Source organism: Liolophura sinensis, chromosome 2, assembly GCF_032854445.1.
Source record: "Liolophura sinensis isolate JHLJ2023 chromosome 2, CUHK_Ljap_v2, whole genome shotgun sequence".
Classification (NCBI taxonomy): domain Eukaryota; kingdom Metazoa; phylum Mollusca; class Polyplacophora; order Chitonida; family Chitonidae; genus Liolophura; species Liolophura sinensis.
In genome coordinates this window covers 4,505,757-4,532,720 of record NC_088296.1, presented here as the reverse complement: position 1 = coordinate 4,532,720, position 26,964 = coordinate 4,505,757, and the positions used below count along the sequence as shown (strand labels likewise).

The following is a 26,964-nucleotide window of genomic DNA, read 5'->3' as shown; positions in this document are numbered from 1 at the left end:
GTATTGGGTGTTTATCAGTCGTGTGATATCACGGGCGCCCATTGTTTTATCTACAATCACTTCTTATCTCCCATACTCAAGTTCATGGTACATGGCGAGTACCAGCTACAGTGCAGAGGGAGGACTCTAATCTCCACGTACGGTTGCCTAGAATCTCTGCGTGTATTCACCGCCATTTTGAAGCCACTAATCGTCGAAGAACGCTTGGGCGTGAGGAAAAATAAGCAAAACAAAACAAAATCATGGAAACAGAGTGAGAAAACAGATGTTGCAAAACAACTTCTTTATTGTCAAAAACAAATTAAAATATCAAGCAGAGAAATCTAGCATAAAAAGAAAAGCATCTTCTAACTTCTGACGTAAGAACCTAACACTCCAATGTCAAGTTCTAATCGAAACATTAAACGTTAAGCCATTTTGTATAGAAGATTTAGAAGTGAATCTAGTTGCAGTTACCTAGGCAAGTTCAGAAACTACTACAAGTTCCTGACCTTTGAAGTCATTGTGAAACTCTCCTACCAAATGGCAGAGATTATCTCCAAATTTCTAATTGCGCCTGTGAGTAGTTTGAAGAACTCTGTTCCATTCTCGTTTTCAAGATGGAGCACCTCATTGTATTACTCAGGTAAAGTGACCCTAATTCTAACGGTGCAATTTACTGGCGAAGCTAAGAACCCTCCTGAAAGTAATTATTTGTAATATTTATCTCAGTCCTATTACTGCGTGTGGTTTACACAATTTCTCCATACTGTTAACGTACTAAATTGTAATTTATCTGAAATCTCAGATCATTTTTTTCAAAGATTCGAACTTGAGTGCTGCCGTTGTTTTTTTATGCTTTTGTAGTCGTTGCTGTCTGGATTCGTATACTCTTCGTGTATCTGCTCTTTTAAAGCTTTAAACTGACGCATTCACTAAGGGTCATAATCGGTGGATTAGCTGTACTCAGTGTTTCGTGTGTGTGAGTAGGTGGGTAACAGCTACATTCGACGAAGACATACACCTCATTACGGATAAAGTGTCAGCTGAACTGTTGATATACAATCATGCTAAAGCTGCATGGTTCGCTGTATCGATACGTCGAGTTGGATTAATCGAACAAAATCAGGACAAACTTTAATTTATATAATGTGTACATTTCGACATATCGCATCGGCGCTTACAAAATAACATTTGTCGTATTTCCCTCCGAGCACACTCAAAAAATAATCTGTTAATTTGAACCGAAGGTCTGTTGTCTGAGTATGCTAGAATGTATTCTGTTATTCTAACATAATACTCTGTTATACTCAACATAATATGCCGTTACATGTAGTGTAATAGGATCTTTATGTTGGATTACCAGAATATGTGTGTAATATTTAACAAAATAACATGTTGAAATAGTAGAATACATTCTAGCATCACAAACGCCAAAGACTTTCTGTTAAAAATTGACAGATCAATTTTTTGAGCGTAATGGACTTCATTTGACTAGTCGATAAGCAAACCATACAGTCTAACACAATTTTAAGCTAACAACAGAGATGTCAACCAACACAGGACCAAAGAATTGAGAAACCCGGGGCTCAGGGGCTGGATGCCCCGGGGTCAGGTACTGAGCAAACTACTGGTGAGGGTCTACGGGGTGAAGCTCGTAGGAGAAAATGGTTTTGTATTTTTTAAACTGTATTTTGGAAGCTGTTGCTGGCAAGTTTAAACATATTTCGTCGCTATATTATAACATGTTTTTTGTGCAGGAAATACGCGAGACTTAATATACTGACTGTGAGAACGTGATATTTTTTTACTAAAAGTAACATTTGGTTTTATAGCTCGAGAACCAAATCATTCACATGACTTTAGTCCTATACAAAGATTAAACAACAAACAAATAAATTCTGAACAAAGATAACGTTGTCTACATTTGGACAAGCCGGCCTGCTTTTGTGCTCCGTTATCATCGTTGAAGATATATGTACAATGGCGCCCGCCTCGAGCCCGGGAAGTCAGTGTTTATACCCGTGTTTGGTTATATTTGAGATTTAAAAAATGACCATCTTGGTTCTATCCAGCGTGACACTCCGGATTAGGAGGTGATCGTATTGGTGTAAAGTGCATCCCGTAGTCTATCGGCTCCCAGACGAATGAGGTCGCAGGCTCGAATCCAGTTTTCGCAGGTTTGGCTATGGCTTCAAGCCAGAATGTTCGTTAGTAAGGACAACCTACCAAGATGGCTCAGTTGATAGAACCTCCGCTTCGGGGGTGCTAGATCCAGGATCAAACCTGGGTCGGGTCACACCTAAGACCTTAAATGAGGAAGTTGTAGCTTGGTGTTCAGTATTACGGGGATAGTGCAACGACTGGTTGACCCGTATCAGTGTAAAGGTTCTGGTGAAGCCACTCACTTGACCTCGCTAAATCGTCTCGGTGAAGCAGCACGAGTGCTGGATTTCGTCCTGCGACAAGGAGGCACATTACATGCACTTTAACGACTCATTCGTCGTCGTATGACTGGAAAATTGTTAAGAATGACGTTAAACCCTGAGCACTCACTCATTCACTCGTTAGTAGGGGTTAAATCTGAATACTCGACACCATCGATCTACCGACATAGTCGCAGGAAAATAATTTTGAAATTATCATCAGGCAGACAATGCTTATAGCAGCGAATATTCATACTAGTATCTGCCACACGTTGTAAATGGCATATCTACCTCTCTTTCGTACAGTATCTATGACATCATTATTACCTACTTTACAAAAGCAATAGATAATTTTCCTAATACAGAGCACTGCACTTTTTTTCTTTATCTTATTTGACTGGTGTGTTTCGCCGCACTGCATTAAATATTTCCCTTATTCGACGGTGGTCAACATTATAGTGGGAAAAAGAGGACAAAGCCCCGGGTAAATCCACCACCAGCCACAGGTTGCTGAGAGGCCATTCCAGCATGAGCTCGACTTGAGCTCACAGCGACCGCATTAATAATGAGAGATTCCTGGGTCATTGCGCTGCGCTGGCACGCTAACACATCGGCCACTGAGGCACCCGAGCACTTTTTTTTAATCCTCATCTATACACCTGGCTAGTCGATGGGATAAATGAATGTAAAGAAAGTCGCTTAAAATACATAAATACTTCATAATTTAAGGCTTGATTTATTCGCGCCAAAGGCGAAATGGAGTTCTCCTGAACTAAATCAGAAAAAAAATATTGTATTGATAAGTATGTGTATAAGTAAGTATGTGTATAATATATAAACAGGTGGATAAACTCAAGTCCTAAAATAAATTGCCAAAGGCCGGTAGTTTTTGCTCCAGGCTCTCCAGTTTCCCCCACCAGTGAAACTGTTCGTCATCTTGTAAGTGAAATATTCTTATTTTTTGATTTATTTTATTTGTTTGGTTGGTGTTTTACGCCATACTCAGGAATATTTCATACGACGGCGGCCAGCATTCTGTTTGGAGGAAACTGGGCGGTGCCCGGGGGAAGGAATATTCTTAAGTATGGTTTTAGACATCAATCAGTACAATCCAGTCCATTTGTCTACATGTCAGAGATCTGTTGTTCTATAGTTGGATGTATATTCCCCATTTTTTCGTCTGTTTCAGTCTCACCAGTTGCCTTTGGGGGTCCCTGACGGCCTTTGACGGGGACCCAAGCGTGTGTTCGCCCGTCTCTGACGCTGATTGTGAGTTCTGGCAAAGCGCTATAAAGGGTCCTCAGTAGATTGCACCTTCCGTTGATAAAGCCCACCTTACAGTCCAAACAGTTGGCTATATTAAATTCGGTGAAAAAAGTCAATTTATTTTTTTCAGATAAAGTTTTCAATGCTCTTTCACGTGATGATCACTTTTTTTTTCGCATGGCCATTTCCCTCAAGTGTGACATTTTGCAAAGCGAGATTCTATATTCATTTTGGCATTTGCTGTTATCTTCGGCCTTCTATTCTGTTCAAACAACCTCTTGGAAACGTACATAAACAGTGAGAAAAACGATTAGTTACGTGGCAAAACAGCAGTTAACGTTTCTCGTTTCTTCCTGTATTTGTGTCGCTCACAGCTAAAGGGGGTCCCAAGAAGCCGGTCCTGGCAAAGACTTACACGGCTCGGGTGGAGTGCAATCTGATGGACCGGAACTACACCACGGACGTGATCGAGTACTTTGATCAGCAGCACAATCGAGGCTCAGTTGTACAGACACAGGACAACAGCACGGGACAGCTCATTTATAACTACGACACCAACGAAATCTTTACTGTCGACCTCACCGACAGTAAGTATAACGTCGTCGTCTGTTGGTGTTATCACGCAAAATCGCGCAACGTCTCGCGTTCCCAATACAACAACAACTTACATACAAATGATTAAAATATGTGGCATGAAATGGGCTCAAATGTTTTCCTGCTCTCTAGTGTGTAAACAACCATGGACATTCATCCCTTTATTTATTTGACTGGTGTTTTGCGCCGTACTGAAGAATGTGTCACTTTCACTACGGCGGACAGCATAATGGTGAGAGAAAACCGGGCAGGGCCAGGAGGAAACCCACGACCATCCGCAGGTGGGTGACAGAGCTTCTCACTAATAGCCGGAGAGAGAGCCAGCATGAACTTAACTTGACCTCACGGCAATCAAGGACACACGATAAAACAATCCACCAAAATGCACGTATCACATGGTTTTGAACAGCCGAGTGAGACAATTTAACGGATCCGTTTACAAACTGTTGGCTAGAGGCCAAATAACGCAAGGCAGGCTTGGTTCTACGGAACAATTGTTAGAGGAACTTTCAGAAAGGTGACTTCAGTTTAAAGTTTGTCAAATGTTACTTTGGAGAAGATCAGTCTGAGGCCAGCTGAGACGTCTGATTTTAGAACCAATTAAAATACTTGTTTCACTACACATAGGCCTATGAGCGCATTCGCCGAAAATACGTAATGAAAAATTCAACTGAACCAAGAGGGGAAGATCTAACTTTAGGTCTAGTTGGCGACAAGTACGTACGGGAGCGGCTACTAGATCTGACTTTAGTGAGATTGTGTGAAAGATGTCATGCACTATGGCTTCAAAATTTGTAATTCACATTGAACCCAGTGAGTTAAACAGTATGATGAATGAGACGGTAACTTTTGGTGACAGTTTTGGTATGTAATGGAAAGGTAGAATCGTGCGAAAGGTGTGCCAGCGACGTGTTATAGAGGTGTGCTGGCGGTGGGCTAGCGGTAGTGTAGTGGCAAGCAAGTGACGAGCTGGTGTGATAGAGGTAAGCTGGTATGGTAGTGTTATGCTAATAATAAACATGTGGTGTGCATGTGGTTTGTTCGTGGTGAGTTAATGACCTTCTATTGATGTTTTAGCCGGGTGTTAGTGGCGAACTTTTGACGTTCTAGGGATGTGATAGTGGCGAGCTAATGAGACTGTGGAGGAAAGTTAATGACGTTCTAGTGGTGTGGTGTTTGTGGTGTTTTATCTTGGTGTTAGTGGCGAGCAAGTAGCGTGATAGTGGCAAGCTACTGACATTATAGTGGAGCGTTAATTACGGGATACTGGCGTGCAATAGGCAAGCTATTAGTAAAATTGAGTGATTGAATACGTAGGGTTTAACGTCATACCTTTTTTCAGTAATGTGGCGACAAGGAGTCATTATTTGTATGTACATATGTGTCTTCTTCTCGAAGGGTGAGTCCATGCCGCCAGTGCTACCACCACTGAAGTATCATGCAGAAGACACCTCATCCAGTCACATTATACTGACACTGGGCCAACCAGTCCTGTTCCTTGCTCCATCCTCTCCGCACTAAGCGCCAAACAAGCAGCAAATACCATTTTTAAAGTCTTTGGTATGACCCGACCCGGTTTTGATTCCGGGTTTCCCGAGCAAACTATTAGTGTGCTAGTGGCAAGCTATTTATGTGCATCTGGTGAGTTAGTGGAGGGCTAATGGTGAGTTATTGGTGTGCTAGTGTCGGCTAGTGGTGAGTTATTGGTGTGCTGGTGATGAGTTGTTGGTGTGCTATTGGTGAGTTATTGGTGTGTTATTGACAAGTCAGATGTCTGCTAGCGGCGAGCTAATCGTGTAGTCGTGTGGAAGTGGCGTACTTGCGCCCAGCCAGTGACGAGCCCGTGGAGACCCAATAACTCGGATGGCAGTACTAAAAGCTTGTTGTCGTTTCTATGATTTATCCACAGACACATGCACGGCTGACGCTCTGACCACCGATGAAAACAACTTCCTGTTCGGTTTCAAAGCCGTGAATAGCTCCATGTCTAGAATCTTCACGGCTAATGGGGCGCTCAGGTTTGGGGGTGATACCAAAGAGAAATACCTGGGCAAATTCGTCGTCAGAGGTATTCGCGTGGACGGCTGGCAGTCTTGCACATACTGGCCCAGCCTGCAAGCGACTAGCCTAGTCAAGTGGTACTTCACAGGTATGCCTTCCCACTCATTGAATAAATTACCAGTTACACATATTATGTTTGATATATTGTCCAGTATTTCTGTAAAAGGTAATTTGCAACGCAGTGCATATTTCTTCAAATGGAAGAAAAACTCAATTTATTTAACACCTTTGTAGTATTTAATTTAATACATATTCATCAGATCTCCAGTATAAATTCTTTGTGATCTATAGCATTAGGATTGTCATTATTATTGTTTACGAAATTTATTGCCATTGTAAAAAGCATCAACCTTATTGTAGTATATGTAGTAATATTTCTGCTGTCATCAGCGTTATTTTTTTAGACCACTGACGTCGAATAGGTAAACTGACAAGAGACCATATTTCACCGGATACGTGTGATCATTTGCCAAGTATCACAGAGTCGTTGTTGCTCTGGTCTTACTCTCATGTTGTACGTCTTTAATTTTACATCGCTTTCATTCTTTGTCGGACCTTGGTGACACTAAGCTGTCATTAACACAGTCTAACGTCCGTTGAAAACAACTTACTGCCCAGCCGTAAGGTGAGCATATCTGTACGTCACTCGAGGGAAAGTTCGTCGGTAACTTACCAAACGTCGGTGGTTTACACCTGGCACTGTTTCCGCTCTCATAAAACTGTTCGCCATATCGTATATAAGTGTAATGTTCTAAAGCACGACATTAACCAACGATCAAGTAAATAAATAAATAAATTAATTAATTAATGAATAAAAAAAATACAAAATTGCTGTATTGCAGACAGTAGCGGTTGGCAGGAGGCTATCGATGAGGACCAGCTGCCCGTGCGGTGTGAGATCACAGGGAGGGGTCAGGACGATACCGGTCAGATGCACAGTTATCATCACATCTACGAGTTCAGCCATTATAGACCTTACATTGACACCGCCGATAAAGTGTTCGAGGTGAATTGACCACTGCTTGGAATTACACAGGTCTATTTTTACACAGGTTAATTTAAAAGAATTTAAAACATTGAGGTTTTCCTTAATTACTGTGTTTGTGACTGCAGGTGCCAGCAGGAACGCTGTGTCCCGGGAGGAAGATGTCTAAAAAACTGCCCACCCCGTCCAACTATTTCAATTTTGAAGCTGAAGTCGTGATTCCAGAGGCTAAGATCATTAGTCATCAACAAGTGAGTTCACGGACAAGCAGGGGTACAATAGCTAAGTTTCTGCAAGAACTCTTCTTCCCTCCGCTAGCTTAGGGAGTGTAAACTGCGCCTCCAAAGTAAGATGCAGGTCGATGTGTGGGTTCAAATCCGGCCTTGGGTTCGGAGTTTTCAGATTTCCCGCTCTCACAGCTTGTGGGGTCTTGGTGACAATAACTGGTCGTCTACGCCCATGTAGGTATTTGTGCAGTCGGGCGGTCTTCCACCAATATGGTGTGAGATATGTGTGACACACGTCGGGAAGTTCGTCAGTAACTTTTTAAACGTCGGTGGTTTAGTTCGGGCATTCCAGGCCTTCCACCCAAAGAGCTGACCGCCATCTTACAAGTGAAAAATTCTGTATTATGGTTTTACACACCAATCAAACAATCAATCAATCAATCAACCAATCAATAAACCCATCAACTCATCAATCATCCAGCTATATCCCAGTGGTTTCTCTCGCACCAATCGGCCCATAGCGAATGAGGACGATTACTTAAATACGGCTTGTTTGACTGATATTTTACGTCAGTAAGTTTGTTAGATGTCTTGGTGAGGTTTTTGATGGCCAGTGTTTTCCACCGGGTACTCCCGTTTCCTCCACTCATGTACCAGTATATAATTGAAGTACTCTTCAATGCCGCGTTCATATTCCAACTAAAATAATAATAAACCCTCCACCTCCCTTTAATAACCTCTTATACCCTCTCAAATAACCGTCCCCGCCCCCCAAAAAATGCTTATGCTTACAAAGAGCTGTTTGTCTTCTGACAGTGAAAAGACAGCATCATGGCATTTTGATTTCTTGGGTCAAAAACGCTTGGAACATTTAATCTTTTTTGTCTTTGTTTCTGAGCAATGGTACGACTTCACCACAAAGCTTTTCCGCTATGACTGGAAACCTCTAGGGGGGATCTCAAGCTCACAGTTCGGCAATAACCCTCTGACCACCATCCACGACTTCAACACAGGTAGGTATGACGATCTCAGAGTCACAGTTCGGCAACAACCCTCTGTCCATCGTCCACCACTTCAACACGTGTAGGTGTGTCGATCTTTTGGAAGGGATGGGGGCGGGGGTATATGGTCACAGTCCGGCATTAACCGTCTGTCCACCGTCAACGATTTCAACAGAAGTAGCTGGGACGATCTCAGCGTCATAGTTCGGCAACAACCCTATATTCAATACTTTTTACGTCAACCAAACAACACGACAGGTATTAGACGACATTAGACTTCTTTATCTTTGACATTGACATGTGGTGTGTTGTAGGCGTTTCTTACAATACTGACCGATTGCTTGGCAACTGCACCGCCACGGTGATCGACCCGACGGCTGTGGATGCGGTGAAGGTGGACGATAACACGGTCAGAATGAGAACGCCGGCTGAGTTCTTTGATTTCAACATCGGCTCGTTCCAGTACGAGGGTGTGGTGAGTCATACTGTAAATCCCTTCGTGAAAGTATTGTAAAAAGACCCAGGAGCCTCTCACCAATGCCATCGCTGAGAGGTCGTCAAACTCATTCTGGCTTCCTCTCCGGTTGTATGTGGGCAGGTCTTCCAACAACGTGCAGATGGGAGTGGGTCTCCCCTGGGCTCTATCCGGTTTCCTCCCACAATGCTGGCCATCGTCGAATAAGTGGGCGTAAAACACCAATCAAAGAAATAAATAAATATATTCCGTTGTCAGGCTGTTGTACAGAATATCACAATACACGTGGTTTCACTCATCATGTGTTTGCCCTCATGGAGATGTTAGACTGTTGAATTCCTCAAAACAGATTTATTAGATAAATAAATACTGCATACATAAATACATTAATTAATTTATTAATTGATGAATTAAAATACGAAGTCGAGAGACCCGGGATGAAACCCTAATCGGGTCAAACCAAAGACGTTAAAATGAAAGACAGCACCTGACTAATGTTTATGTCCACTGAAAGACTACCATTCAAAGTATCATAAACCGGTATTAAATATTTTTTTTAGATTTTCTTCAACCCAGTAAAAGTTTAGTGAAACTTCCTCTTGACACAGTTTCAGTGCGTCTCCATTATCGACAGCAAGGCGAGGTCACATTTACTCTAACTCTCTAACGTCGAAGTTATTTTCCCTATTATAATGAAAGCAGTAACCTATGGCAGATAAAAGTTGTGAACTTCGGCGATGAAGGTCCAAGCGATAAACAGCTTTCGCGGAAAGTGGACATATTGGAAAGATATTTCTTCCACTCCTTGAACTATTGATAGAGTAAGCCTGCTATATGTCATTTACAGTTTGAAAAGCCTGCCGATGCACGGCTGGGGTATTCCTGGTTGAGGTCGTAGCCTCCGGAGGGATTGTGTTGGTGATTATGACCCTTGTTACATATTTACAGAATTACATTAGGATTGTTGTACAACTAGATTCAGGCTCAATTCTGAAACAAATGGAAATAAATCCAGGCACGACTGAGGCTGATCTTGGCATTCGACTGTCGCTGAATTTTATGCTAAACTAGTTATCGCAGACGTCCAAAACGGCTTGTACATGGCGTTTAAAACATTTTGGTGTATTTTATTAAAGAAAACAGTAAAAAATCTTATGTACAAGAAAGACAAAGGAGAAAATTTCAAATTCTTTAATTGTCATAAACTTTGAGAAAGAAAATTGTATCATAAGATTTAATTAACTTTAAGTATTTTCCGTTGAGATGTCGTCTTCTCATTCCCATCAGACCTTCGGCATCCCTAATGAATTTTTCACTGAGTGATATTTGATATTTAGAAATTGCTGACTAAGCGGTAAAATGAACGACAGAAAATGTATTTGTATAATTTGAACAGCGTGTCTAAGTAGGCCTAGGGTTTACCAGGCTGATGAATGTAGTTTGGGCCGAGAAGATATGCTGCTGTCTATCATAATTTGTGATACAGTCGTTGAATATTACACGGCTTGTAAGTCAGCTGATATTACGTCTGAGGTGGTCCGTAAATGATACAGACCTGTCCCACAACATTGTGTGAAGTGTTCCCTCGGCTACACGTACGGAAGTCTTTGTAATCTATCTCCAAATGATGTCTTATGCAGTAGTCCTCTGTTATCATATGTCATTTCATGGGGTGAATGGGTAAAGGTTACTTCACAGCTTAGACCGCGCGATCTGATAGCAAAGTGTTTGATTGGATAAAATTCTCAAGATGTCTGCGTCGATTAATACCCGCCATTTGCGGGATACTTGCCTTCGGTAAGTCGTCTCAGTGAAGCAGCATTAGAAAAAGGAGCGGTGGAAATCCGTCCTGCAACAGGGAGGCACATTACACGTACATGTACCCTAAGGACTCCTTCGTCGCCATATGACTGAAAAAATTGCTAAAAATACGACGTTAAACTCCAACTGCTCACTCCCTCACTCACCCACCATTGTGCAGTATTGACATTTTGTTCTATATGTTATTCGGTGAAATCATAAATAATAAAGTATGACACTTTTAAAAAGTTTGAGAATCCTGCTTTTGTTTGAAATATGTTTTAGTCAGGTGCTGTCTTGTACTATAAAATGGCACTTGTTGCAGCGTGGCGCTCAGCACTGAGAGGTAAGAGCAAGGAAACAGGCCTTGTTGGCCTGGTGTCTGTATAATGGGGTGCCGTGTTTGGTGTCTTCGTCATGATACTTCAGTGGCGGCAGTAGTTTGGCGGCATGGAATCGATCTGCCACGAGAAGACACATTATATTTACGCATACCTAATGATTCTAATTCTTTATATAGCTGAAAAATTATTAAGTACGACATAAAACCCCAAGCATTCTTTCATTCATTTAATTAAAGTAGTATATAAATTACTTTCCCTTCCTTTCAGCGACAAGCCCATGGTGTTGACAGTCATGTATGGATCACGTTCCGTGATGACTGGCCGCCGGATGCGCAGGTGCCGTCATCATGGGAGTGGTACTTCGCCACGGTATGTAAACGGTAATGTTGGCGTCCTGGCAGACATTCGTATACCAGCCGTCAACCACAATTACCATAGTAAGCCTATGTAGACGGTAATGTTGGCGTCCTGGCAGACATTCGTACACCAGTCGTCAACCACAATTGCCATAGTAAGCCTATGTAGACGGTTATGTTGGCGTCCTGGCAGACATTCGTACACCAGTCGTCAACCACTATTGCCATAATAGCAAGCTTATGTAAACGGCAATGTTGGCGTCCTGGCAGACATTCGTATACCAGCCGTCAACCACAATTACCATAGTAAGCCTATGTAGACGGTAATGTTGGCGTCCTGGCAGACATTCGTACACCAGCCGTCAACCACAATTGCCATAGTAAGCCTATGTAGACGGTTATGTTGGCGTCCTGGCAGACATTCGTATACCAGCCGTCAACCACAATTACCATAGTAAGCCTATGTAGACGGTAATGTTGGCGTCCTGGCAGACATTCGTACACCAGTCGTCAACCACAATTGCCATAGTAAGCCTATGTAGACGGTTATGTTGGCGTCCTGGCAGACATTCGTACACCAGTCGTCAACCACTATTGCCATAATAGCAAGCTTATGTAAACGGCAATGTTGGCGTCCTGGCAGACATTCGTATACCAGCCGTCAACCACAATTACCATAGTAAGCCTATGTAGACGGTAATGTTGGCGTCCTGGCAGACATTCGTACACCAGCCGTCAACCACAATTGCCATAATAGCAAGCTTATGTAAACGGCAATGTTGGCGTCCTGGCAGACATTCGTATACCAGCCGTCAACCACAATTACCATAGTAAGCCTATGTAGACGGTAATGTTGGCGTCCTGGCAGACATTCGTACACCAGTCGTCAACCACAATTGCCATAGTGAGCCTATGTAGACGGTTATGTTGGCGTCCTGGCAGACATTCGTACACCAGTCGTCAACCACTATTGCCATAATAGCAAGCTTATGTAAACGGCAATGTTGGCGTCCTGGCAAACATTCGTATACCAGTCGTCAACCACAATTACCATAGTAGGCCTATGTAGACGGTAATGTTGGCGTCCTGGCAGACATTCGTACACCAGCCGTCAACCACAATTGCCGTAATAGCAGGCTTATGTAAACGGCAATGTAGGCGTTGTGATAGACATTCGTGTACCAGCCGCCCACCACAATTGCCATAGTACGTCTATGTAAACCGTAATGTAGGCGTCCAGACAGACATTCGTATACCAGCGGTCAACGACAATTGCCATACTAGGCATATGTAGCTGGTAATATAGGTGTCCTGACAGATATTCGCATTCCAGCCGCATAACATTTTGGATGTTCTGGGTAGGTATTGACAAGACCAGTTCCAAAAACTACTTTGAACACAAATCGCCAAAGAACTAAGAAATTATGTAGAGTAATAGATTAGGATGAATTCAGGTTAAGAGAAGTAATTAACAGTTTCAATGGCGCAAGGAATGCTCTAGGCCCATGAATTTCATCAGTATCAAAATCTAGATGCGTTTGCACATCAAGTGTTGATATACAAACATGGCTGTCTTAATTAACACGCTGATTATACGACCGGATGCGTGCCCAGTCTCACTGAAGACAGATTGAGTAGCAGCTCCTTATACTGTCCGTTCGCTAATTAAATCAGAAGTAAGATCAGCCTAATTAAGCCGGCCATGTCACTACCCTTTTTGCGTTCAGGTCGTCCAAAATGTTTAGAACCTTTGCGTTAGAACTGCTTGATTTTGATTCTCAGTCCCTGGATGCAGGAAAAATTGGGTGCTTGGGGGGAAAAGTTCAGAGAATCTGTAGAAGTTATACGTAACATTTATTGACTGTTTTTACCGCTTCGGTGGCTTAAAGGTTAGTGTCCACTTCGATGTCGGTACCCCCGGGATCAAGCCCAGGTCGGGCCATAACTAAGACTTTAAAAATGATACTTGTTGCTGCATCGTTTGGCGCTCAGAACTGAGAGGTTTGAGCAAGGAAACATGACTTGTTGGCCCGGTGTCAGTATAATAAGACCGGGTGAGGTGTCATGTCTGGTATATTTCAGTGGTGGCAACAGTTTGGTGGCATGGGCGACCTGCCACAAGAACACACGGTATATGTGCATATACCTAGTGACTCCTCGTCGTCATATGACTGAAAAATTGTTTAGTACGACGTAAAACCCTAGACATTCATTTTCGGTGACTATTTCTATATCCTTGTATCAGGCATAGATTTTGACGAATCTGTACACATTGTATTTACACTTAAAAATTTTAATTTTAACAGAAAGCCTGTTGTCACAGTGACGCTAGAATTATATTCTGCTATTATAACAGATTATTCTGTTAAGTATATCACACATATTCTATTATATTCAGCATAAAGATTCTATTAGATGAACAGGATATCTCGTTAAGTATGACACAGTATTATAATAACAGAATACATTCTAGCATCACTCCGACTCTCTGTTAAAATTAACAGATTAATTTTTTTCAGTCTGTACTTGTATAAGTCATTTATATCTTTGCAGACAGGTTATGCGCACGGTTTAGGAAAACTTTACAAAGCCTTACTTCGTACCGTGAAATTGTTGCCAAAGGTATGGGTACAATGTCCGGCAGGTTGTACAATGCCCATACAAGTTGTACAATGTCCATACAGGTTGTACAATGTCCATACAGGTTGCACAATGTCCATACAGGTTGTACAATGTCCATACAGGTTGTACAATGCCCATACAGGTTGTACATTGTTCATACAGGTTGTACAATGCCCATACAGGTTGTACATTGTCCATACAGGTTGTACATTGTCCATACAGGTTGTACATTGTCCATACAGGATGTACTTTATGCATATATAACGTTTGGTATGGTTGCAGAAAGAATGGGTTTAGTTTTGGGCAAATCCGCACAAGTGCTTTGTGTTTACTTTACATCGTTTCAGAAGGATTATGTCCAAGGTTTGTGAAGTCTGTACGGCTATTTCATGCCTGTTCGTTTTCTTTATATGATTGCAGAAAGAATGGATACAAGGCTCAGGGAATCTCTACGAAGCAGGTGAACCACAAAGATTGGAAATCAGAGTTAATAACGTAAGCCAATTCTCCGGACAGGAAACACTCTATGTAATTAGACCAACACATTGATAAAGTGGTACCGTACCTTTTTTATCTTAAGATATGTTGAAATAAAAAAAAACCTCTGACGAACCGTCATGATACGGTGAAATTAGTAAGCTAAATCAACAAGTTGCGTTCGTCATATTTCTCCTATATATATATATATATATATATATATATATATATATATATATATATATATATATATATATATATGATTATAATATACCAAACCAATACCAAACTTACCTATACCTATATATGCAAATATTTTACAATCATTTGTTTATCAATACATTGCAAGATCGTGTGTAAAACTTGGCTCAAATAGCCTCTCTACGAAAGCAGACGATCTTGCCCAGTTTTGCAGAGAATCATGGCGTTACGCGACAATATATCAACCAATCAGTCTCATTTGACACTCACAGGAATTATACGCGGTGTACAACATTTACAACTACAACGAAGCAGAGCCAGTGATGTGGGAATACGATATTAGTGACTGCTTCAGTTCCAGTCAAAAGAGACACTTCCAGTTTGAACTACCAGGTGAGTGTTTAGCAAGTCACTTAAAGGAGAAGAAAACCTAACACAGTGACACTATAGGCTGAAAAGAACACATTTTTTGTATCTGGTGGTGCGTGCTGCATAATTTTGCGATTTTTCCTCGCCATACACGTAAAGTCTGAAAACGGCAAAGCTAGCATATATCGCGGAGTTCATCGAGTTCTCCATCTTTAACACCCTGTAATTTATGCTGGAGGTTTGTTGCCTCTCAGCCAGTGATAGTTGTTAAAACTGCCGGCTTGTTCATGTAAACTCGAAACCTACGTTCAACATTTCGGTTTCCCGATCGTCAAGCGGAAAAGGAACTGTACTGTTCGCTACCTTCTGGGAAGAAGAGTTCTACCGGAATTGTACGAACTGCACTTCGACGGTTTCCGACGACAGTTCTCCTCGTAACACAGAAGGCTTCAGAACTAGTTCTTAGGTAAAATGGGGTCACCCACAGCGGATTTTGGCGCTGACTCTATTTATAATTTATCAACTTGAGGTACATATTAGAATTTTTTATGGCGTGCACCTGCGAGGGAATGCATACTCTTTTCCATGGTATTTGTTTGATATTTAAATTTTCTTCTTCTTTAACTATAATTATGACGTAAATATGACGTGTTTCGGCGTGTCATCAGTTTTGGTGCCTCACCAATTTCGGTGCGTCACCAGGTGTCAGGATCACGAAACTGCCAGACTGAACATATGGGTCTACAGCACGACAATCAAAACCAGAGCAGTGGCGACGGTGTGACAGTTTTGCAAATTGTCACACGTAAGTGGTGAAATGCAGCCTCTCGTCATTTTACCTTAGTTTGGGTTTTAATGCCCGGATGCTCGCCACCATCGTATAAGTCAAAATATTCTTGAGTACGGCATAAAACTCCAATTAAATTAACAAATAAGTAACGACTTTATATGGTGTGTTTGTATGTTCCTTACTTTACCTGTGTCATATTCCACGTGTACGTCTGTAATTTAATACATACCGCGTGATCATAATGCAACTAACACGCTTGATAGGGAAAAATGTTGACACATGCCGTTGTATTTACATACAGGAGATTTCAAGTCAATCGTCATGTCTGACGAGGAGGGTTTTAAATACGCTGTATTGTTGTCAGTCATCGGCTACACGGCCATCTCACCTGTGAGGGTATCGGACATACAGGTTAGTGCCTCTTACATGCTGGTTTCTCACCAAAGGCGGATCTAGTGGAAAATGATGGGAGGTGGAACTGGTGGAAAATAGGCAAGGGTCCAGTGGCAACCTAGGGCCCGGAAGCTCTACGATCTTGGGTGGCCGGAGATGCGTTCTCCGCCGTTCGGATGAAATTAATTTGCTTTGTTTAGGCTAATATTTTTGGACTTTTAAGAGCGTCTCTTAGTACGTATTAGGCCTTATAGAGATTTGGAGAGAAATCGTTGCGATCGGTAAATCATTTTTAAGGTTGCCTTACAAGTCACATAATACAGTAGGGCTGTTTTGACCTTTAACTCTAATCTCCCTTATTACGTTATACTTGGCTATCGTACTTTTTACAAAGTTCTAAAAAAAGTAAACAATGCGCCTTCACTTCCAGATGTATACATGTGCTGACTAAGTATGACGTAATTTCACAAACAAAGACAACGTCATTTAGTATTCGTACAATGAATGCATTGCTTAACCTCTCTGGTGTCAAGGCATATGCCCCATTTCCGTTCATTGGCATGCCTTGCCTGCAAGGCTGTGGTATAGAGTGCTTCCGAGGTCATATTTATGAGACGGACTCTTCGTGAATAATGATACCATCCAAGTCCAATCAAATTAAAGGTAACGTCTGTGCCCCCAGAACAGACGGATCAAAGCATAATAGACATAAAAAACAATGACACGGATTTTAATGAAGCCAGGCCTGGCTCACACCTCCATCAGCCACACTTACACCCACCGTACTTACACCCAAACACCAAAGCACACACACTTACATCCACACGTCCATCAGTCACACTTTTACACGCCCACACTTCCATCAGCCACACTTACACTCAAGCACATACACTTACATCGAAACGTCCACCAGACACATTTTTACACACCCACACCTCCTTCAGCCACATTTGCACCCAAACTCTCAAGTACATACACTTACATCCACACGTCCACCAGCCACACTGTTACACGCCCACAGTTCCATCAGCCACACTTACACCCACCACACTTACACCCAAACACCAAAACAGATACACTTACATCCACACGTCCACCAGCCATACTTTTACACGTCCACTCCTCCATCAGCCACACTTACACCCAAAAACCCAGGCAAATACACTTACATCCGCACGTCCACCACACACACTTTTAGCCGCTCACACCTCCATCAGCCATACTTACACCCACGATACTTACAACCAAACACCAAAGCACGTACACTTACATCCACATGTCCACCAGCCACACTTTTACACGCCCACACTTACATTAACCACACTTAGACCCACCATACTTACACCCAAACACCAAAACAGATACACTTACATCCACACGTCCACCAGCCACACTTTTACACGCCCACACCTCCTTCAGCCACACTTACACCCTCCACACTTACACCCAAACACCAAAGCACATACACTTACATCCACACGTCAGCCAGCCACACTTTTACACGCCCACACTTCCATCAGCCACACTTACACCCACCGTACTTACACCCATACACCAAAACACCAACCACACTTTTACACGCCCACACCTCCTTCAGTCACACTTACACCCAAACACCCAAGCAGATACACTTCATCCACACGTCCACCAGCCACACTTCCACCCAATAACGTTGTGTCTTCTCACCACAGGTAGACTATGATGAGACCGCCATCCGAGTCACGTTCACAATGCTAGACGCGGCGCCACCTGGTGGGGACGTGAACAAAGGCGCCACCGAGACGCCGCTAGACGACGCCGCCAATATATTCTTCAACAGCGTACAGGATGGACAATTTGTGGTGGACATGCCCGTGAAGTCTCTCACCGAGGTAGGCAAGTTTTAACTACTGTTTGTTACTATATTCCCTTAGTGGCCAAGTGGATGGCGCTCTAGCGCTGCGCAATGGCACAGGAGCCTCTCACCAATGTGGTTATTGTGAGTTCAAATCCAGCTGGTGCAGTCATGCTTTCCGGTCGTACGTGGGATGGTCTGCAGCAACCTGCGGATGGTCGTTTTTTACCATGTCTTTAATGCAAATAGTGTTAAAATCGGTGACCTCTGTGCATCCTCATCTGGCTCTCATCAGGGCAATGTGTAGGCCTACTGCGAGGCCAAGTAACAGTTCTTTGCCTGTTGGTGACGCATTGCTGTCCGTCATATGTGCGAAATTTTCTCAGGAACTTGCTATCGTATACGTATAAAGTGACATATACATGATAGTAATGGTTAGAGCGTCTGCCTCGAAATTGGGACACCTGGGATCAAACATGGGTAGGGTCATAACAACGACTTTAAAAATGGTACGTGTTGGTGCCCACTTGACTCCTTGTCGTTCTGTGACTGAAAAATTGTAAAGTACATTCTACGACGTAAGACCCAAAGAATGAATCCATCCATCCAACCACCCATCCACCTACTCATGTTTTAAAAAAGGTCACTGATCCATTCCGTAAGTGACCGACTCATTGCGTAAGCGGCCGACTCACTCCGTGTGTCATGGACACAATCTGTTTAACCCAATCTAATGTTTTGAAAAAAAAAACCCACATACTGTTTAGTTCCTCAAAGCATTCATCGACTCACTTGGTATATCACTGACCCACTCAGTAAGTGACCCGCCCACTCGGTAAGACACCAACCCATTCGCTAAGTCACCTACACACTCAGTAAGTCACCGATCCACTCGGTAAGTCACTGACCCACTCGTTAAGTTACCGACCCACTCGGTAAGTCACCGACCCACTCAGTAAATTACCGGCTCACTCAGTAAATGACCGACTCACTTGGTAAATTACCGACTCACTTGGTAAGTCACCAAGCCTCTCGGTAAGTCACCGACCCACTCAGTAAATTACCGACTCTCTCAGTGAGTTACCGACTCACTGGGTAAGTTACGTCTCACTCGGTATGTAACCACTCACTCGGTATATAACCACTCACTCAGTAAGTCACCATTCAATCAGTAAGTCACCATTCACTCCGTAAGTCAGCGACTCATTCTGTAAGTCACCGACTCACTCGATAAGTCACTGACTCAATCAGTCACAAATACTTAGTTAAAAGTCATCTACCATCTCATTGAATGTGTTACCGGGTCAGTCTATTAATAACGGACGGGTATGGGTCACGGAATACAGAATTGAAAAGCCACAAAGTGAACTCAGTATTTCCTCACAGCCAGTTGTTAGTCTTGAAACTCATCGTGATGATATTTTCTTTATTTAATTCATTTCAATGCACTTCGGTGTTTTATATCCTACATCTGTTCCAGCGAGCCGAATACTTGCGTGACGTTAACAGACAGTCTATTGCCGGCTCATTCGTCTAAAGATGGGTTCTGGCCACTCCAGCTCTCGGCCAATCCGGTTTTCACCATTTGTTAACCGGAACGCTGATGTATATATGAAACATTTCCGATTACGGCGCTAAACATAATTCAAAATCAAACAAAAACAAAACGTAAACAAATACCCGGTCCAGCCGGGTATGATGATGTTTTATTGACAATTTTGTTTTTCAGCCTTTGCATCTGACAGCCAAGCCCACACCTAAAGAGTTAGAGGTCCGGGAATACCTGAAGAATCCCATCCCGCCCTCGTCAACAGGGTACAATGCAGGTAAATACCATCTGACAGAAAGAAAAGTATGAGAATCTTCCACGGCTTCCCTACCAGACAGCTGGACGCGTGTTTCTTTACTTTCCCTTTTTACTTATCCAGGTTCCATGGCGGCCTTGGGCGTGGTTATGGCGATCATCGGCTTCGCGCTGGGCGGGGCTATCGTGTATCTGGTATACAGGAAAAATGGCGGAAGCTTTTCGAAAAATGCACCACAAAGCTTCGATAATCCAGTGTCGGATTCCAAGGAATAACTCCATGTATTATTATGAATAACTTTTATTGTTTATACGTGTATTTATGTTCGTGAGTTGCTCCCTTCAAAATGTGATATGGTGTGCAGACACTTTTGTAAGTCAGGCAGTCCTCATTTCAACAGTGCAGTTGATTTAGTGACTCACACTGTCATTAAAAGCATGCGGAGAAAAACTATTATTTTACCTTTTGTATTTTTCTTGTTCTCTGGGCGGTACGAGAAAAGTTATCAGATTTGGGATATTGGATTTAGCTACGTGTCAGTGTGAATATTCTTGACGATTTTGTTCAGGATTTCCACTAACAGGGTTTTGACAGGGTTCCAGAAAAGCTTCAGTACCCTGTCTTTGTTCAGTATGTAAACCAGTTATTTGTTTACTTGTTTCATTCAATCAGAAAAGAGACTTCTATGGACATTTGTCAAGTATTTTCTTAAATCATAAGCTGTGACAATCTAAAGCACAATAAACGAGAGTGCATTTCGCTGCCCCAGTGAAATGTACAATTTTTCCCGATCGCTGTAGACAAGTGAGACAATATTTTGTATTTCTATCCTACTTCCTAACAATGGAAAATCTTTTAAGCTATTCCTGGATTCCCGGATTCCCGGATTCCCGAATTCCTGGATTCCCGGACCTGCATCACTAGTACGGGTAAATGTTAATGGATTGCCCTTTGCTCAAAGTCAGTCTGCACAAATCTCATCCAAATCCGCGCACAATCTTTTCGTACAAGTTGCTGACAGACAGATAGAAAAAACGCCGTCAAGGGCCAAACCTCATATGGTGGAATTACTTGAAGGGAATATAAGTATTAGAGGGTAAACTGTGGCTTTCTACCAGTAAGTTGCTAACATCTGACATTGTAGGATCACAAAACTGGGCTTGTCTTTCACACTTAACTGAAAGTATGCCGTGTAATCTGAGGTACCTGATAAAATATTATGCATTGACCACATATTTTATGGTGATACAGCATAGAGAGCAAAATCAAAGCGGCAATGACGCGGAGATAGTAGGCAAATGCTCACAAATAACCGGCAAAATAAGTAAGTGCATCGTTGTCGCAGTTTGAGTAATTCTGTATTTTTCTTGTTCTCTGGATGGTACGAGAAAAGTTATAAAAGTGGGGATGTTGGATTTAGATGCTTGTCAGTGTGAATGATTTTGACGATTTTGTTGTAGTTCAGGATTTACCTCAATTGAGGCTTTATTCTAAATGTTCATGTAAAAGCTTAATTAGTAGCAAATTACCCCCCCACCCCCACCCCCCCCCCCCCCCACACACACTCCCTGCACTGTGACTTAAATAGAATAAGGTAAAAAAAAAAATACAGTGATGTTAATTGCAATTTATTAAATGTAACTGATCTAGAATTACCCAAAATGCAACAACGACGCGCTTCCTTGTACAGTGATTCAGTGCCGTGGAACAACCAAATACACGTTTGAACAAATGACAACATTGAAGCCAAGCCACACCCTCATTTGCTCCACCAAATACATATGGGCAGGAATGCTTTCTGATCTTGTAGATGCTGGAATCGTCAATCCAACTCTAAGAACTATGTTTTGCCCACCAAAAAATGCAAGTTTAATTTAGATTATCGAGTTAGAAGGTGTCACCATGGTGTATTAATGCCAAATTTGACGCTTAGGTTAGGAGCAAAGCGACATGACGCATTTCAACTGGATGGAACGATAGAATGAATCGATGATACTATGAATATAACCATGATCATTCCATCGCTTCTGAATATCGTGTTATCGCTTCGTTCTATAGTTCCATACCTTCGTACTATCGTGTCATCGTTTCGCACTGTCGTGCCATCACTTCGCACTTTCATGCTCTCTATTGGTACTATCGTGCATTCGCTGCGTTCCGTCGCCCTAAACAACTTCAATAAAACACGCTATAAGAACGAACCAAGTCAATCCCGATATTAAGCGTTATTTCAGCTTTTGTCTGATCCAAGGATTAGTCTGATCCAAGGATTAGTCTGATCAAGGGATTAGTCTGAGTGGTTCAGACCGAATCTTACTGATGTGCACCATATCAGATGTTCTTAAGCCAACTTTATCTGTGGTGAAATCAAACACCTGGAGTGAGATAACACGTTTAATCCGGGAGATTACCGTTGGGATTATCACAACTTTGTCTCCTGTAAGAATGCAAGGTTGTCTAAGCCGGTGTCCATCTGTTACTTACAGTGAGCCACCGACCTACGGCAACTACCTCACAAACCTTCTCTGTAGTATTTTGTTCTGTATAACGGTAATGTTTGCCGAGTAATCACGTATCAAGACATTCACTTCCAAAGCCATGGTGCTACACTCAAAAATGTAATTTGTCAGATTTAACAGAAAGTCTGTTATCTGAGTGATGCTAGAATGTATTCTGTTGTTGCAGCGGATTGTTCTGTTAAATATAACCCACATCTATTATATATAACCATTTTATTAGATTAACACGATATTATGTTGAATGTGACACAATGTTATAACAACAGAATACATTGTAGCATCTCTCAGACTTTCTGTTAAATATAACAGATTAATCTTTTTGGTGTAGATGGCATGCAATTTTCTACTGTTTAAGCATTTACGTAAACAGTTGGAATAAAACCATAAATGGGGTAAATTGACAAGAGGCCGAATTTCACCGGTTACATATGATCATTTTCCAGTTATCACACTGTCGTCGCCGCTATGTTTTTTTTTCTCTTTGTGATGTAAGTCTTTAACTATATTCAGTCAGACCAGTGAAGTGAGGAACTTTTTGTACCAGTAAACCCTGGGCAAATCTAAATGAGATTGTGAATCTGGTGAGTGTTTCGTCTTGACTTGTGCCATCAATATAGCAAAGAATAACAGTTTTCGTAATCGACGGCAACGTGTAGAGACCCTTAGGAACATCAGTGTGAAAACAAATAAAACAGTTGTCGCCACGGCGCTTGAAGACTGTGTGAAACAGCGATTAGGGCGGGAAAATGTAGATCCTTGAGTGCTCGATACTTGGTTTAAGCTTGTTAAAAATTGTTTATGCAATTCACCTTCGCCAAACAAGCTCAGAACGCCTCAACCAGAGTTACTTACAGACCTTCAGATGAAACAAATTAATCGTGTGTATTCTATCTGATGATGGGAGAGGTTGCTCTCCAAAGTTCATATCAATAACATCATGTGTTGATTGGTACAGCTCGTCCTGTGTTTATTTGTTTTAGTAGAAACCTCAATATAGCCAAATATACTCTAGATTAGAAATACGTAATTGTTCCAGCGGGCAAAGTTCTTAGCAGACTTATGTTTATCTGCTGGAAATATTTATTGTCGTGTTCTTGCAAAAACATTGCCACAACGCCAACTCCATTCAATTAAAACATACATGCACATTACATAGGAACAGTTAAAATGCATAAATTCTTTCGGAAAGAAATGATTTAAGTTAAACCTTCCAGACACATAATATACGGAAAGACTTACAGCATAGAGAGTAAACCGAGAGTAACGACGACGCGGTGATAGTTGACAAATTGTCACATGTAACCGATGAAATATGTCCTCTTGTCAATTTACCTCATTTAGGGTTTAAGTGTGACTGTTCATGTAAATGCTTAATAGAATTGGAATAGAATTACTCAAAATGAGTGACTGCAATCCTAGCACACATATGTTCCACAACTTCATGCTGGATTTAATGAAAGACGTGGTCCAGGAGCTATATACTTGTGTCACAACCTAGCTACTTTAGAAGTGCATCAGTTTTAGAAAGGGTACTGATGTAGCCAGGTGTCAACTGTTAACTAGAGGTTTGTGCACATACCGCACATGAGGACATCTTTAATGGCGGTTTCTCTATAAACTGCCATTCCTCACGGAGATTCAAGTGAAAGAATTTCATTAACTATTTCACTTTCCGCCGTACTCTGCCCGGTTTCCTCCCACCATAAAGCTCTCTACCGGGAAACCAATGACCATCTACAGGCAGACGTCCGACCCTCCCATGTACGATATGATTGTAATCCAACATAAGATGGGCTTGAGTTCGTAGCGATCGCGTTGATGAGAGGCCCCTGGACAACGTGCTGCTGTAGCGCGCTAAGCACTGCGCCACGGAGGCCCTTGAAAGATGTATGAGCATTTTAACCACTTAACCACGGTCCGCTACCATCGAGTTATTGAATATGGTATTAAAAAAGAATCATGAATAAATAAATATATGTATGCAGTTTAAACACAGACAGAATTAAAGATATGCTAGGTGCTGGTTTTATTTTATGTATTATGGTTTAAAACCGTAGTTTTATTTTGTGAAAAGAGCAAATGTCTAGTTTGAAGCAAACGGCGCATAAACTGAAAACGCAGACCAAAAACAGAAAGTTAACGAATAGAAAAACAGATATGTTTGGGCGCTGAAACAGGTGCCTTGGTTCAGGGTTGTAACCGAATAAAGCGAAATCCGCCCAGAATTTGACCTTTATTCTGTGTAAGATGTCCAGCTCTATTTGTCCAAATCTTTGTCGTACGAACTGCTCCCCGACGCTAGACATCCGGCCATCCAACGAAAGGAGCTTGTATCTGGCTACCGCCACTTCAAACAACACGTCCTTGAATTCCTGAGAGTCTATATCATAGTGATATAGCGCTCTCAGGGGAGGCTTATCCGTTAGTTTTAGATAACCTTTAGCTTTGAACGTTTCCCAAAGTCGATCCACTAGTTCTGGTAAAGTAAGGCAATGTTTTACACGACGATAGTGATCAATAAATTGCTCTATTTTCAACCTCATGTAAAAACTTACGTCCTTGTCGTACTGAGGCTTGTACAGAACTTTGCGTGTCATGTTAAAGCGTATCAGCAGCTGGACCGCATCTTCCTCAAACGATTCCGCCTTCCCGATAAACTTGTAGGCGTAGTGGCACGGAGAACAGAGGTGGTAAACAGACGTCCAGTGAGGATCAGAGTCATTCGACTCCGTGACGTAGCGGAGGAATTCGCTGAGAGTGACGTCGTGGCCGCACTTTTTAGAGTGTTGTGAGGCACCGGGTCTGTAGTCGGCTATTATCTGCTTACCAAAGCTGCCCCAGTAGAAGGCGTTAGGGCTGAGGAATTTGTTGACGTACGTAGACAACAAACGCTGGTAGGGGTCTCTCACGAACAGAAACATGTGGCCGTGTTGGTTTAGGTCTTGTCGAGCTGTAGAACTCAGCTTTCTATAAGACTTCACTGCAGTCTTCTTCGGAACATCCTCGACAAGTCGAGACACCAGTTCATTTGGCGACGACGTGTTCCACACAGAGTCTTCCAAGATGGCAAATGTCGCAAACCAGAACGACGACCCTACTTTCGGCACATTGCAGTAACCTAGACTGTGTTTTTCACTGACAAGGATTTTGTCGCCGTCAGATGGCGCCAGTTGTTCTGTTTCTGGGAAATCTTGTCTGCATGCGTTGTGCAACAGGGCAAGTCTCTGTTCACCTGTTTCCTGTCAAAGTGAAAGGAAATCAGAGATTAACTGACATACTGACTAATGAGATAACTTGCAGTTAAGATTAATTGCTATCGATCAAAACGACCACTTAAAGTTCAAAGCCGTGAGCAACCTCATTGTTAACTTATAAACTGTTTCATTGGCGACCTCAATATTCACCATCCACATCAGTGACCTTATTGCTCTTTACTGTCTTCTTGTTCACACGCGACCTCAGTGTTTACTGACGACCTCACTTTTCATATCAGACACCATTGTTCATTTACGCCATGAATGGCCTGTGGCCGCACTTGTTCTTCAAGACAAGAAAGAGTTCTGACTGAAACGTTGGCACACAATGGTACAGAATAGCTTTAGGAAAACTAATTTGTTTAAAGTTTTTAAATTTAACCAGGGTTACATATATTAAACTCTTTTTTGTTAATTGCGGGTAAATATTGTTTGTCATACCCAGCCAGACGTTCCTATAAAGGTTTCTGTTTAGTTCGCACATATATCTACATTGCTGGCCTCGCGTGAAGTTTCATAGAACTCACCTGGGCGAACGTTGTATTTTGTGACGGAAGGTAGGACGAAGTCATCGCTGTAAAAGAGAATAGTTTTAAGTTGTTACGAAATTTGAGACAAACATCATCAGCGAAACAAATTTGTTGCTCAGTGTTGTAGTTTTTAACACATTCAATGCTTGTGCACAATAATTCTGTCAGATTGACGTTTAAAACGTTATGAAATTTTAATTTTGCATAGTGTATCTGTAGGCTAACGATTTGTAATAGAGAATCATTACCAGCAAGGCAGATCTATGAACAAGTCAGCTTTTTACACTCACTTGTACCTAATAATATGTAGCTAAGAAGAAATCTCTACTTTCAAGCCGCCCGGTGACCCATCTTTGCACGGAGAGGTGATAAGTTTGTGCAAATTGTTTCAAAACACCGACTTTTCTTTCTAAAGTATGAAAGCAATTATTCAATTGGACCAGCGACGTAATGATTGGTATTAGGTTTTTAACTTCATAGATAGTTGGGTATAAATAAACAAAAAAAACGGCTACCAGATCTGAACTAGTGGATGTGCTTTTTAGTTCAGATATGGTTTGGATACCTCAGCAGAGGACCTGCCACTAGATCTAACGTTGGTGAGAATTGTACAAGACGTCACCTTCACATGATTGTTAGTGGAAAACAACACGTAT

General features: G+C 42.0%; 2 protein-coding genes across 2 annotated transcripts; one reads left to right on the top strand and one right to left on the bottom strand.

Moving 5' to 3' along the window:
• The first annotated feature begins 575 nt into the window (after window positions 1-575).
• LOC135463144 (uncharacterized) lies at window positions 576-20,792 on the top strand. Its single transcript, XM_064740460.1, has 15 exons — window positions 576-625; window positions 3,595-3,674; window positions 4,046-4,258; window positions 6,175-6,414; window positions 7,169-7,332; window positions 7,440-7,562; window positions 8,437-8,551; window positions 8,854-9,014; window positions 11,426-11,527; window positions 14,557-14,631; window positions 15,087-15,207; window positions 16,275-16,384; window positions 18,058-18,237; window positions 19,930-20,026; window positions 20,129-20,792. The coding sequence occupies exons 1-15, from the start codon at window positions 600-602 to the stop codon at window positions 20,278-20,280; spliced, it is 1,959 nt and encodes a 652-aa protein (XP_064596530.1). The 5' UTR covers window positions 576-599; the 3' UTR covers window positions 20,281-20,792.
• Window positions 20,793-24,569: 3,777 nt separating this feature from the next.
• Window positions 24,570-26,350, bottom strand: LOC135463037 (carbohydrate sulfotransferase 11-like). Its single transcript, XM_064740356.1, has 2 exons — window positions 26,306-26,350; window positions 24,570-25,763 (listed from the first exon to the last, which is right to left on the bottom strand). Exons 1-2 carry the CDS (start codon window positions 26,348-26,350, stop codon window positions 24,570-24,572), a joined length of 1,239 nt encoding a protein of 412 aa, XP_064596426.1.
• Window positions 26,351-26,964: the final 614 nt, after the last annotated feature.

Bases quoted from the DNA above. Each gene is read 5' to 3' on its own strand.
- LOC135463144 (XM_064740460.1), top strand. From the start codon at position 600: ATGGAGCACCTCATTGTATTACTCAG. The intron at 4,259-6,174 runs GTAAGTATAACG...ATTTATCCACAG, and splicing joins TACTGTCGACCTCACCGACA to ACACATGCACGGCTGACGCT. The intron at 20,027-20,128 runs GTAAATACCATC...TTACTTATCCAG, and splicing joins GTCAACAGGGTACAATGCAG to GTTCCATGGCGGCCTTGGGC.
- LOC135463037 (XM_064740356.1), bottom strand. From the start codon at position 26,350: ATGACTTCGTCCTACCTTCCGTCACAAAATACAACGTTCGCCCAG. The intron at 25,764-26,305 runs GTGAGTTCTATG...TCACTTTGACAG, and splicing joins AAAATACAACGTTCGCCCAG to GAAACAGGTGAACAGAGACT.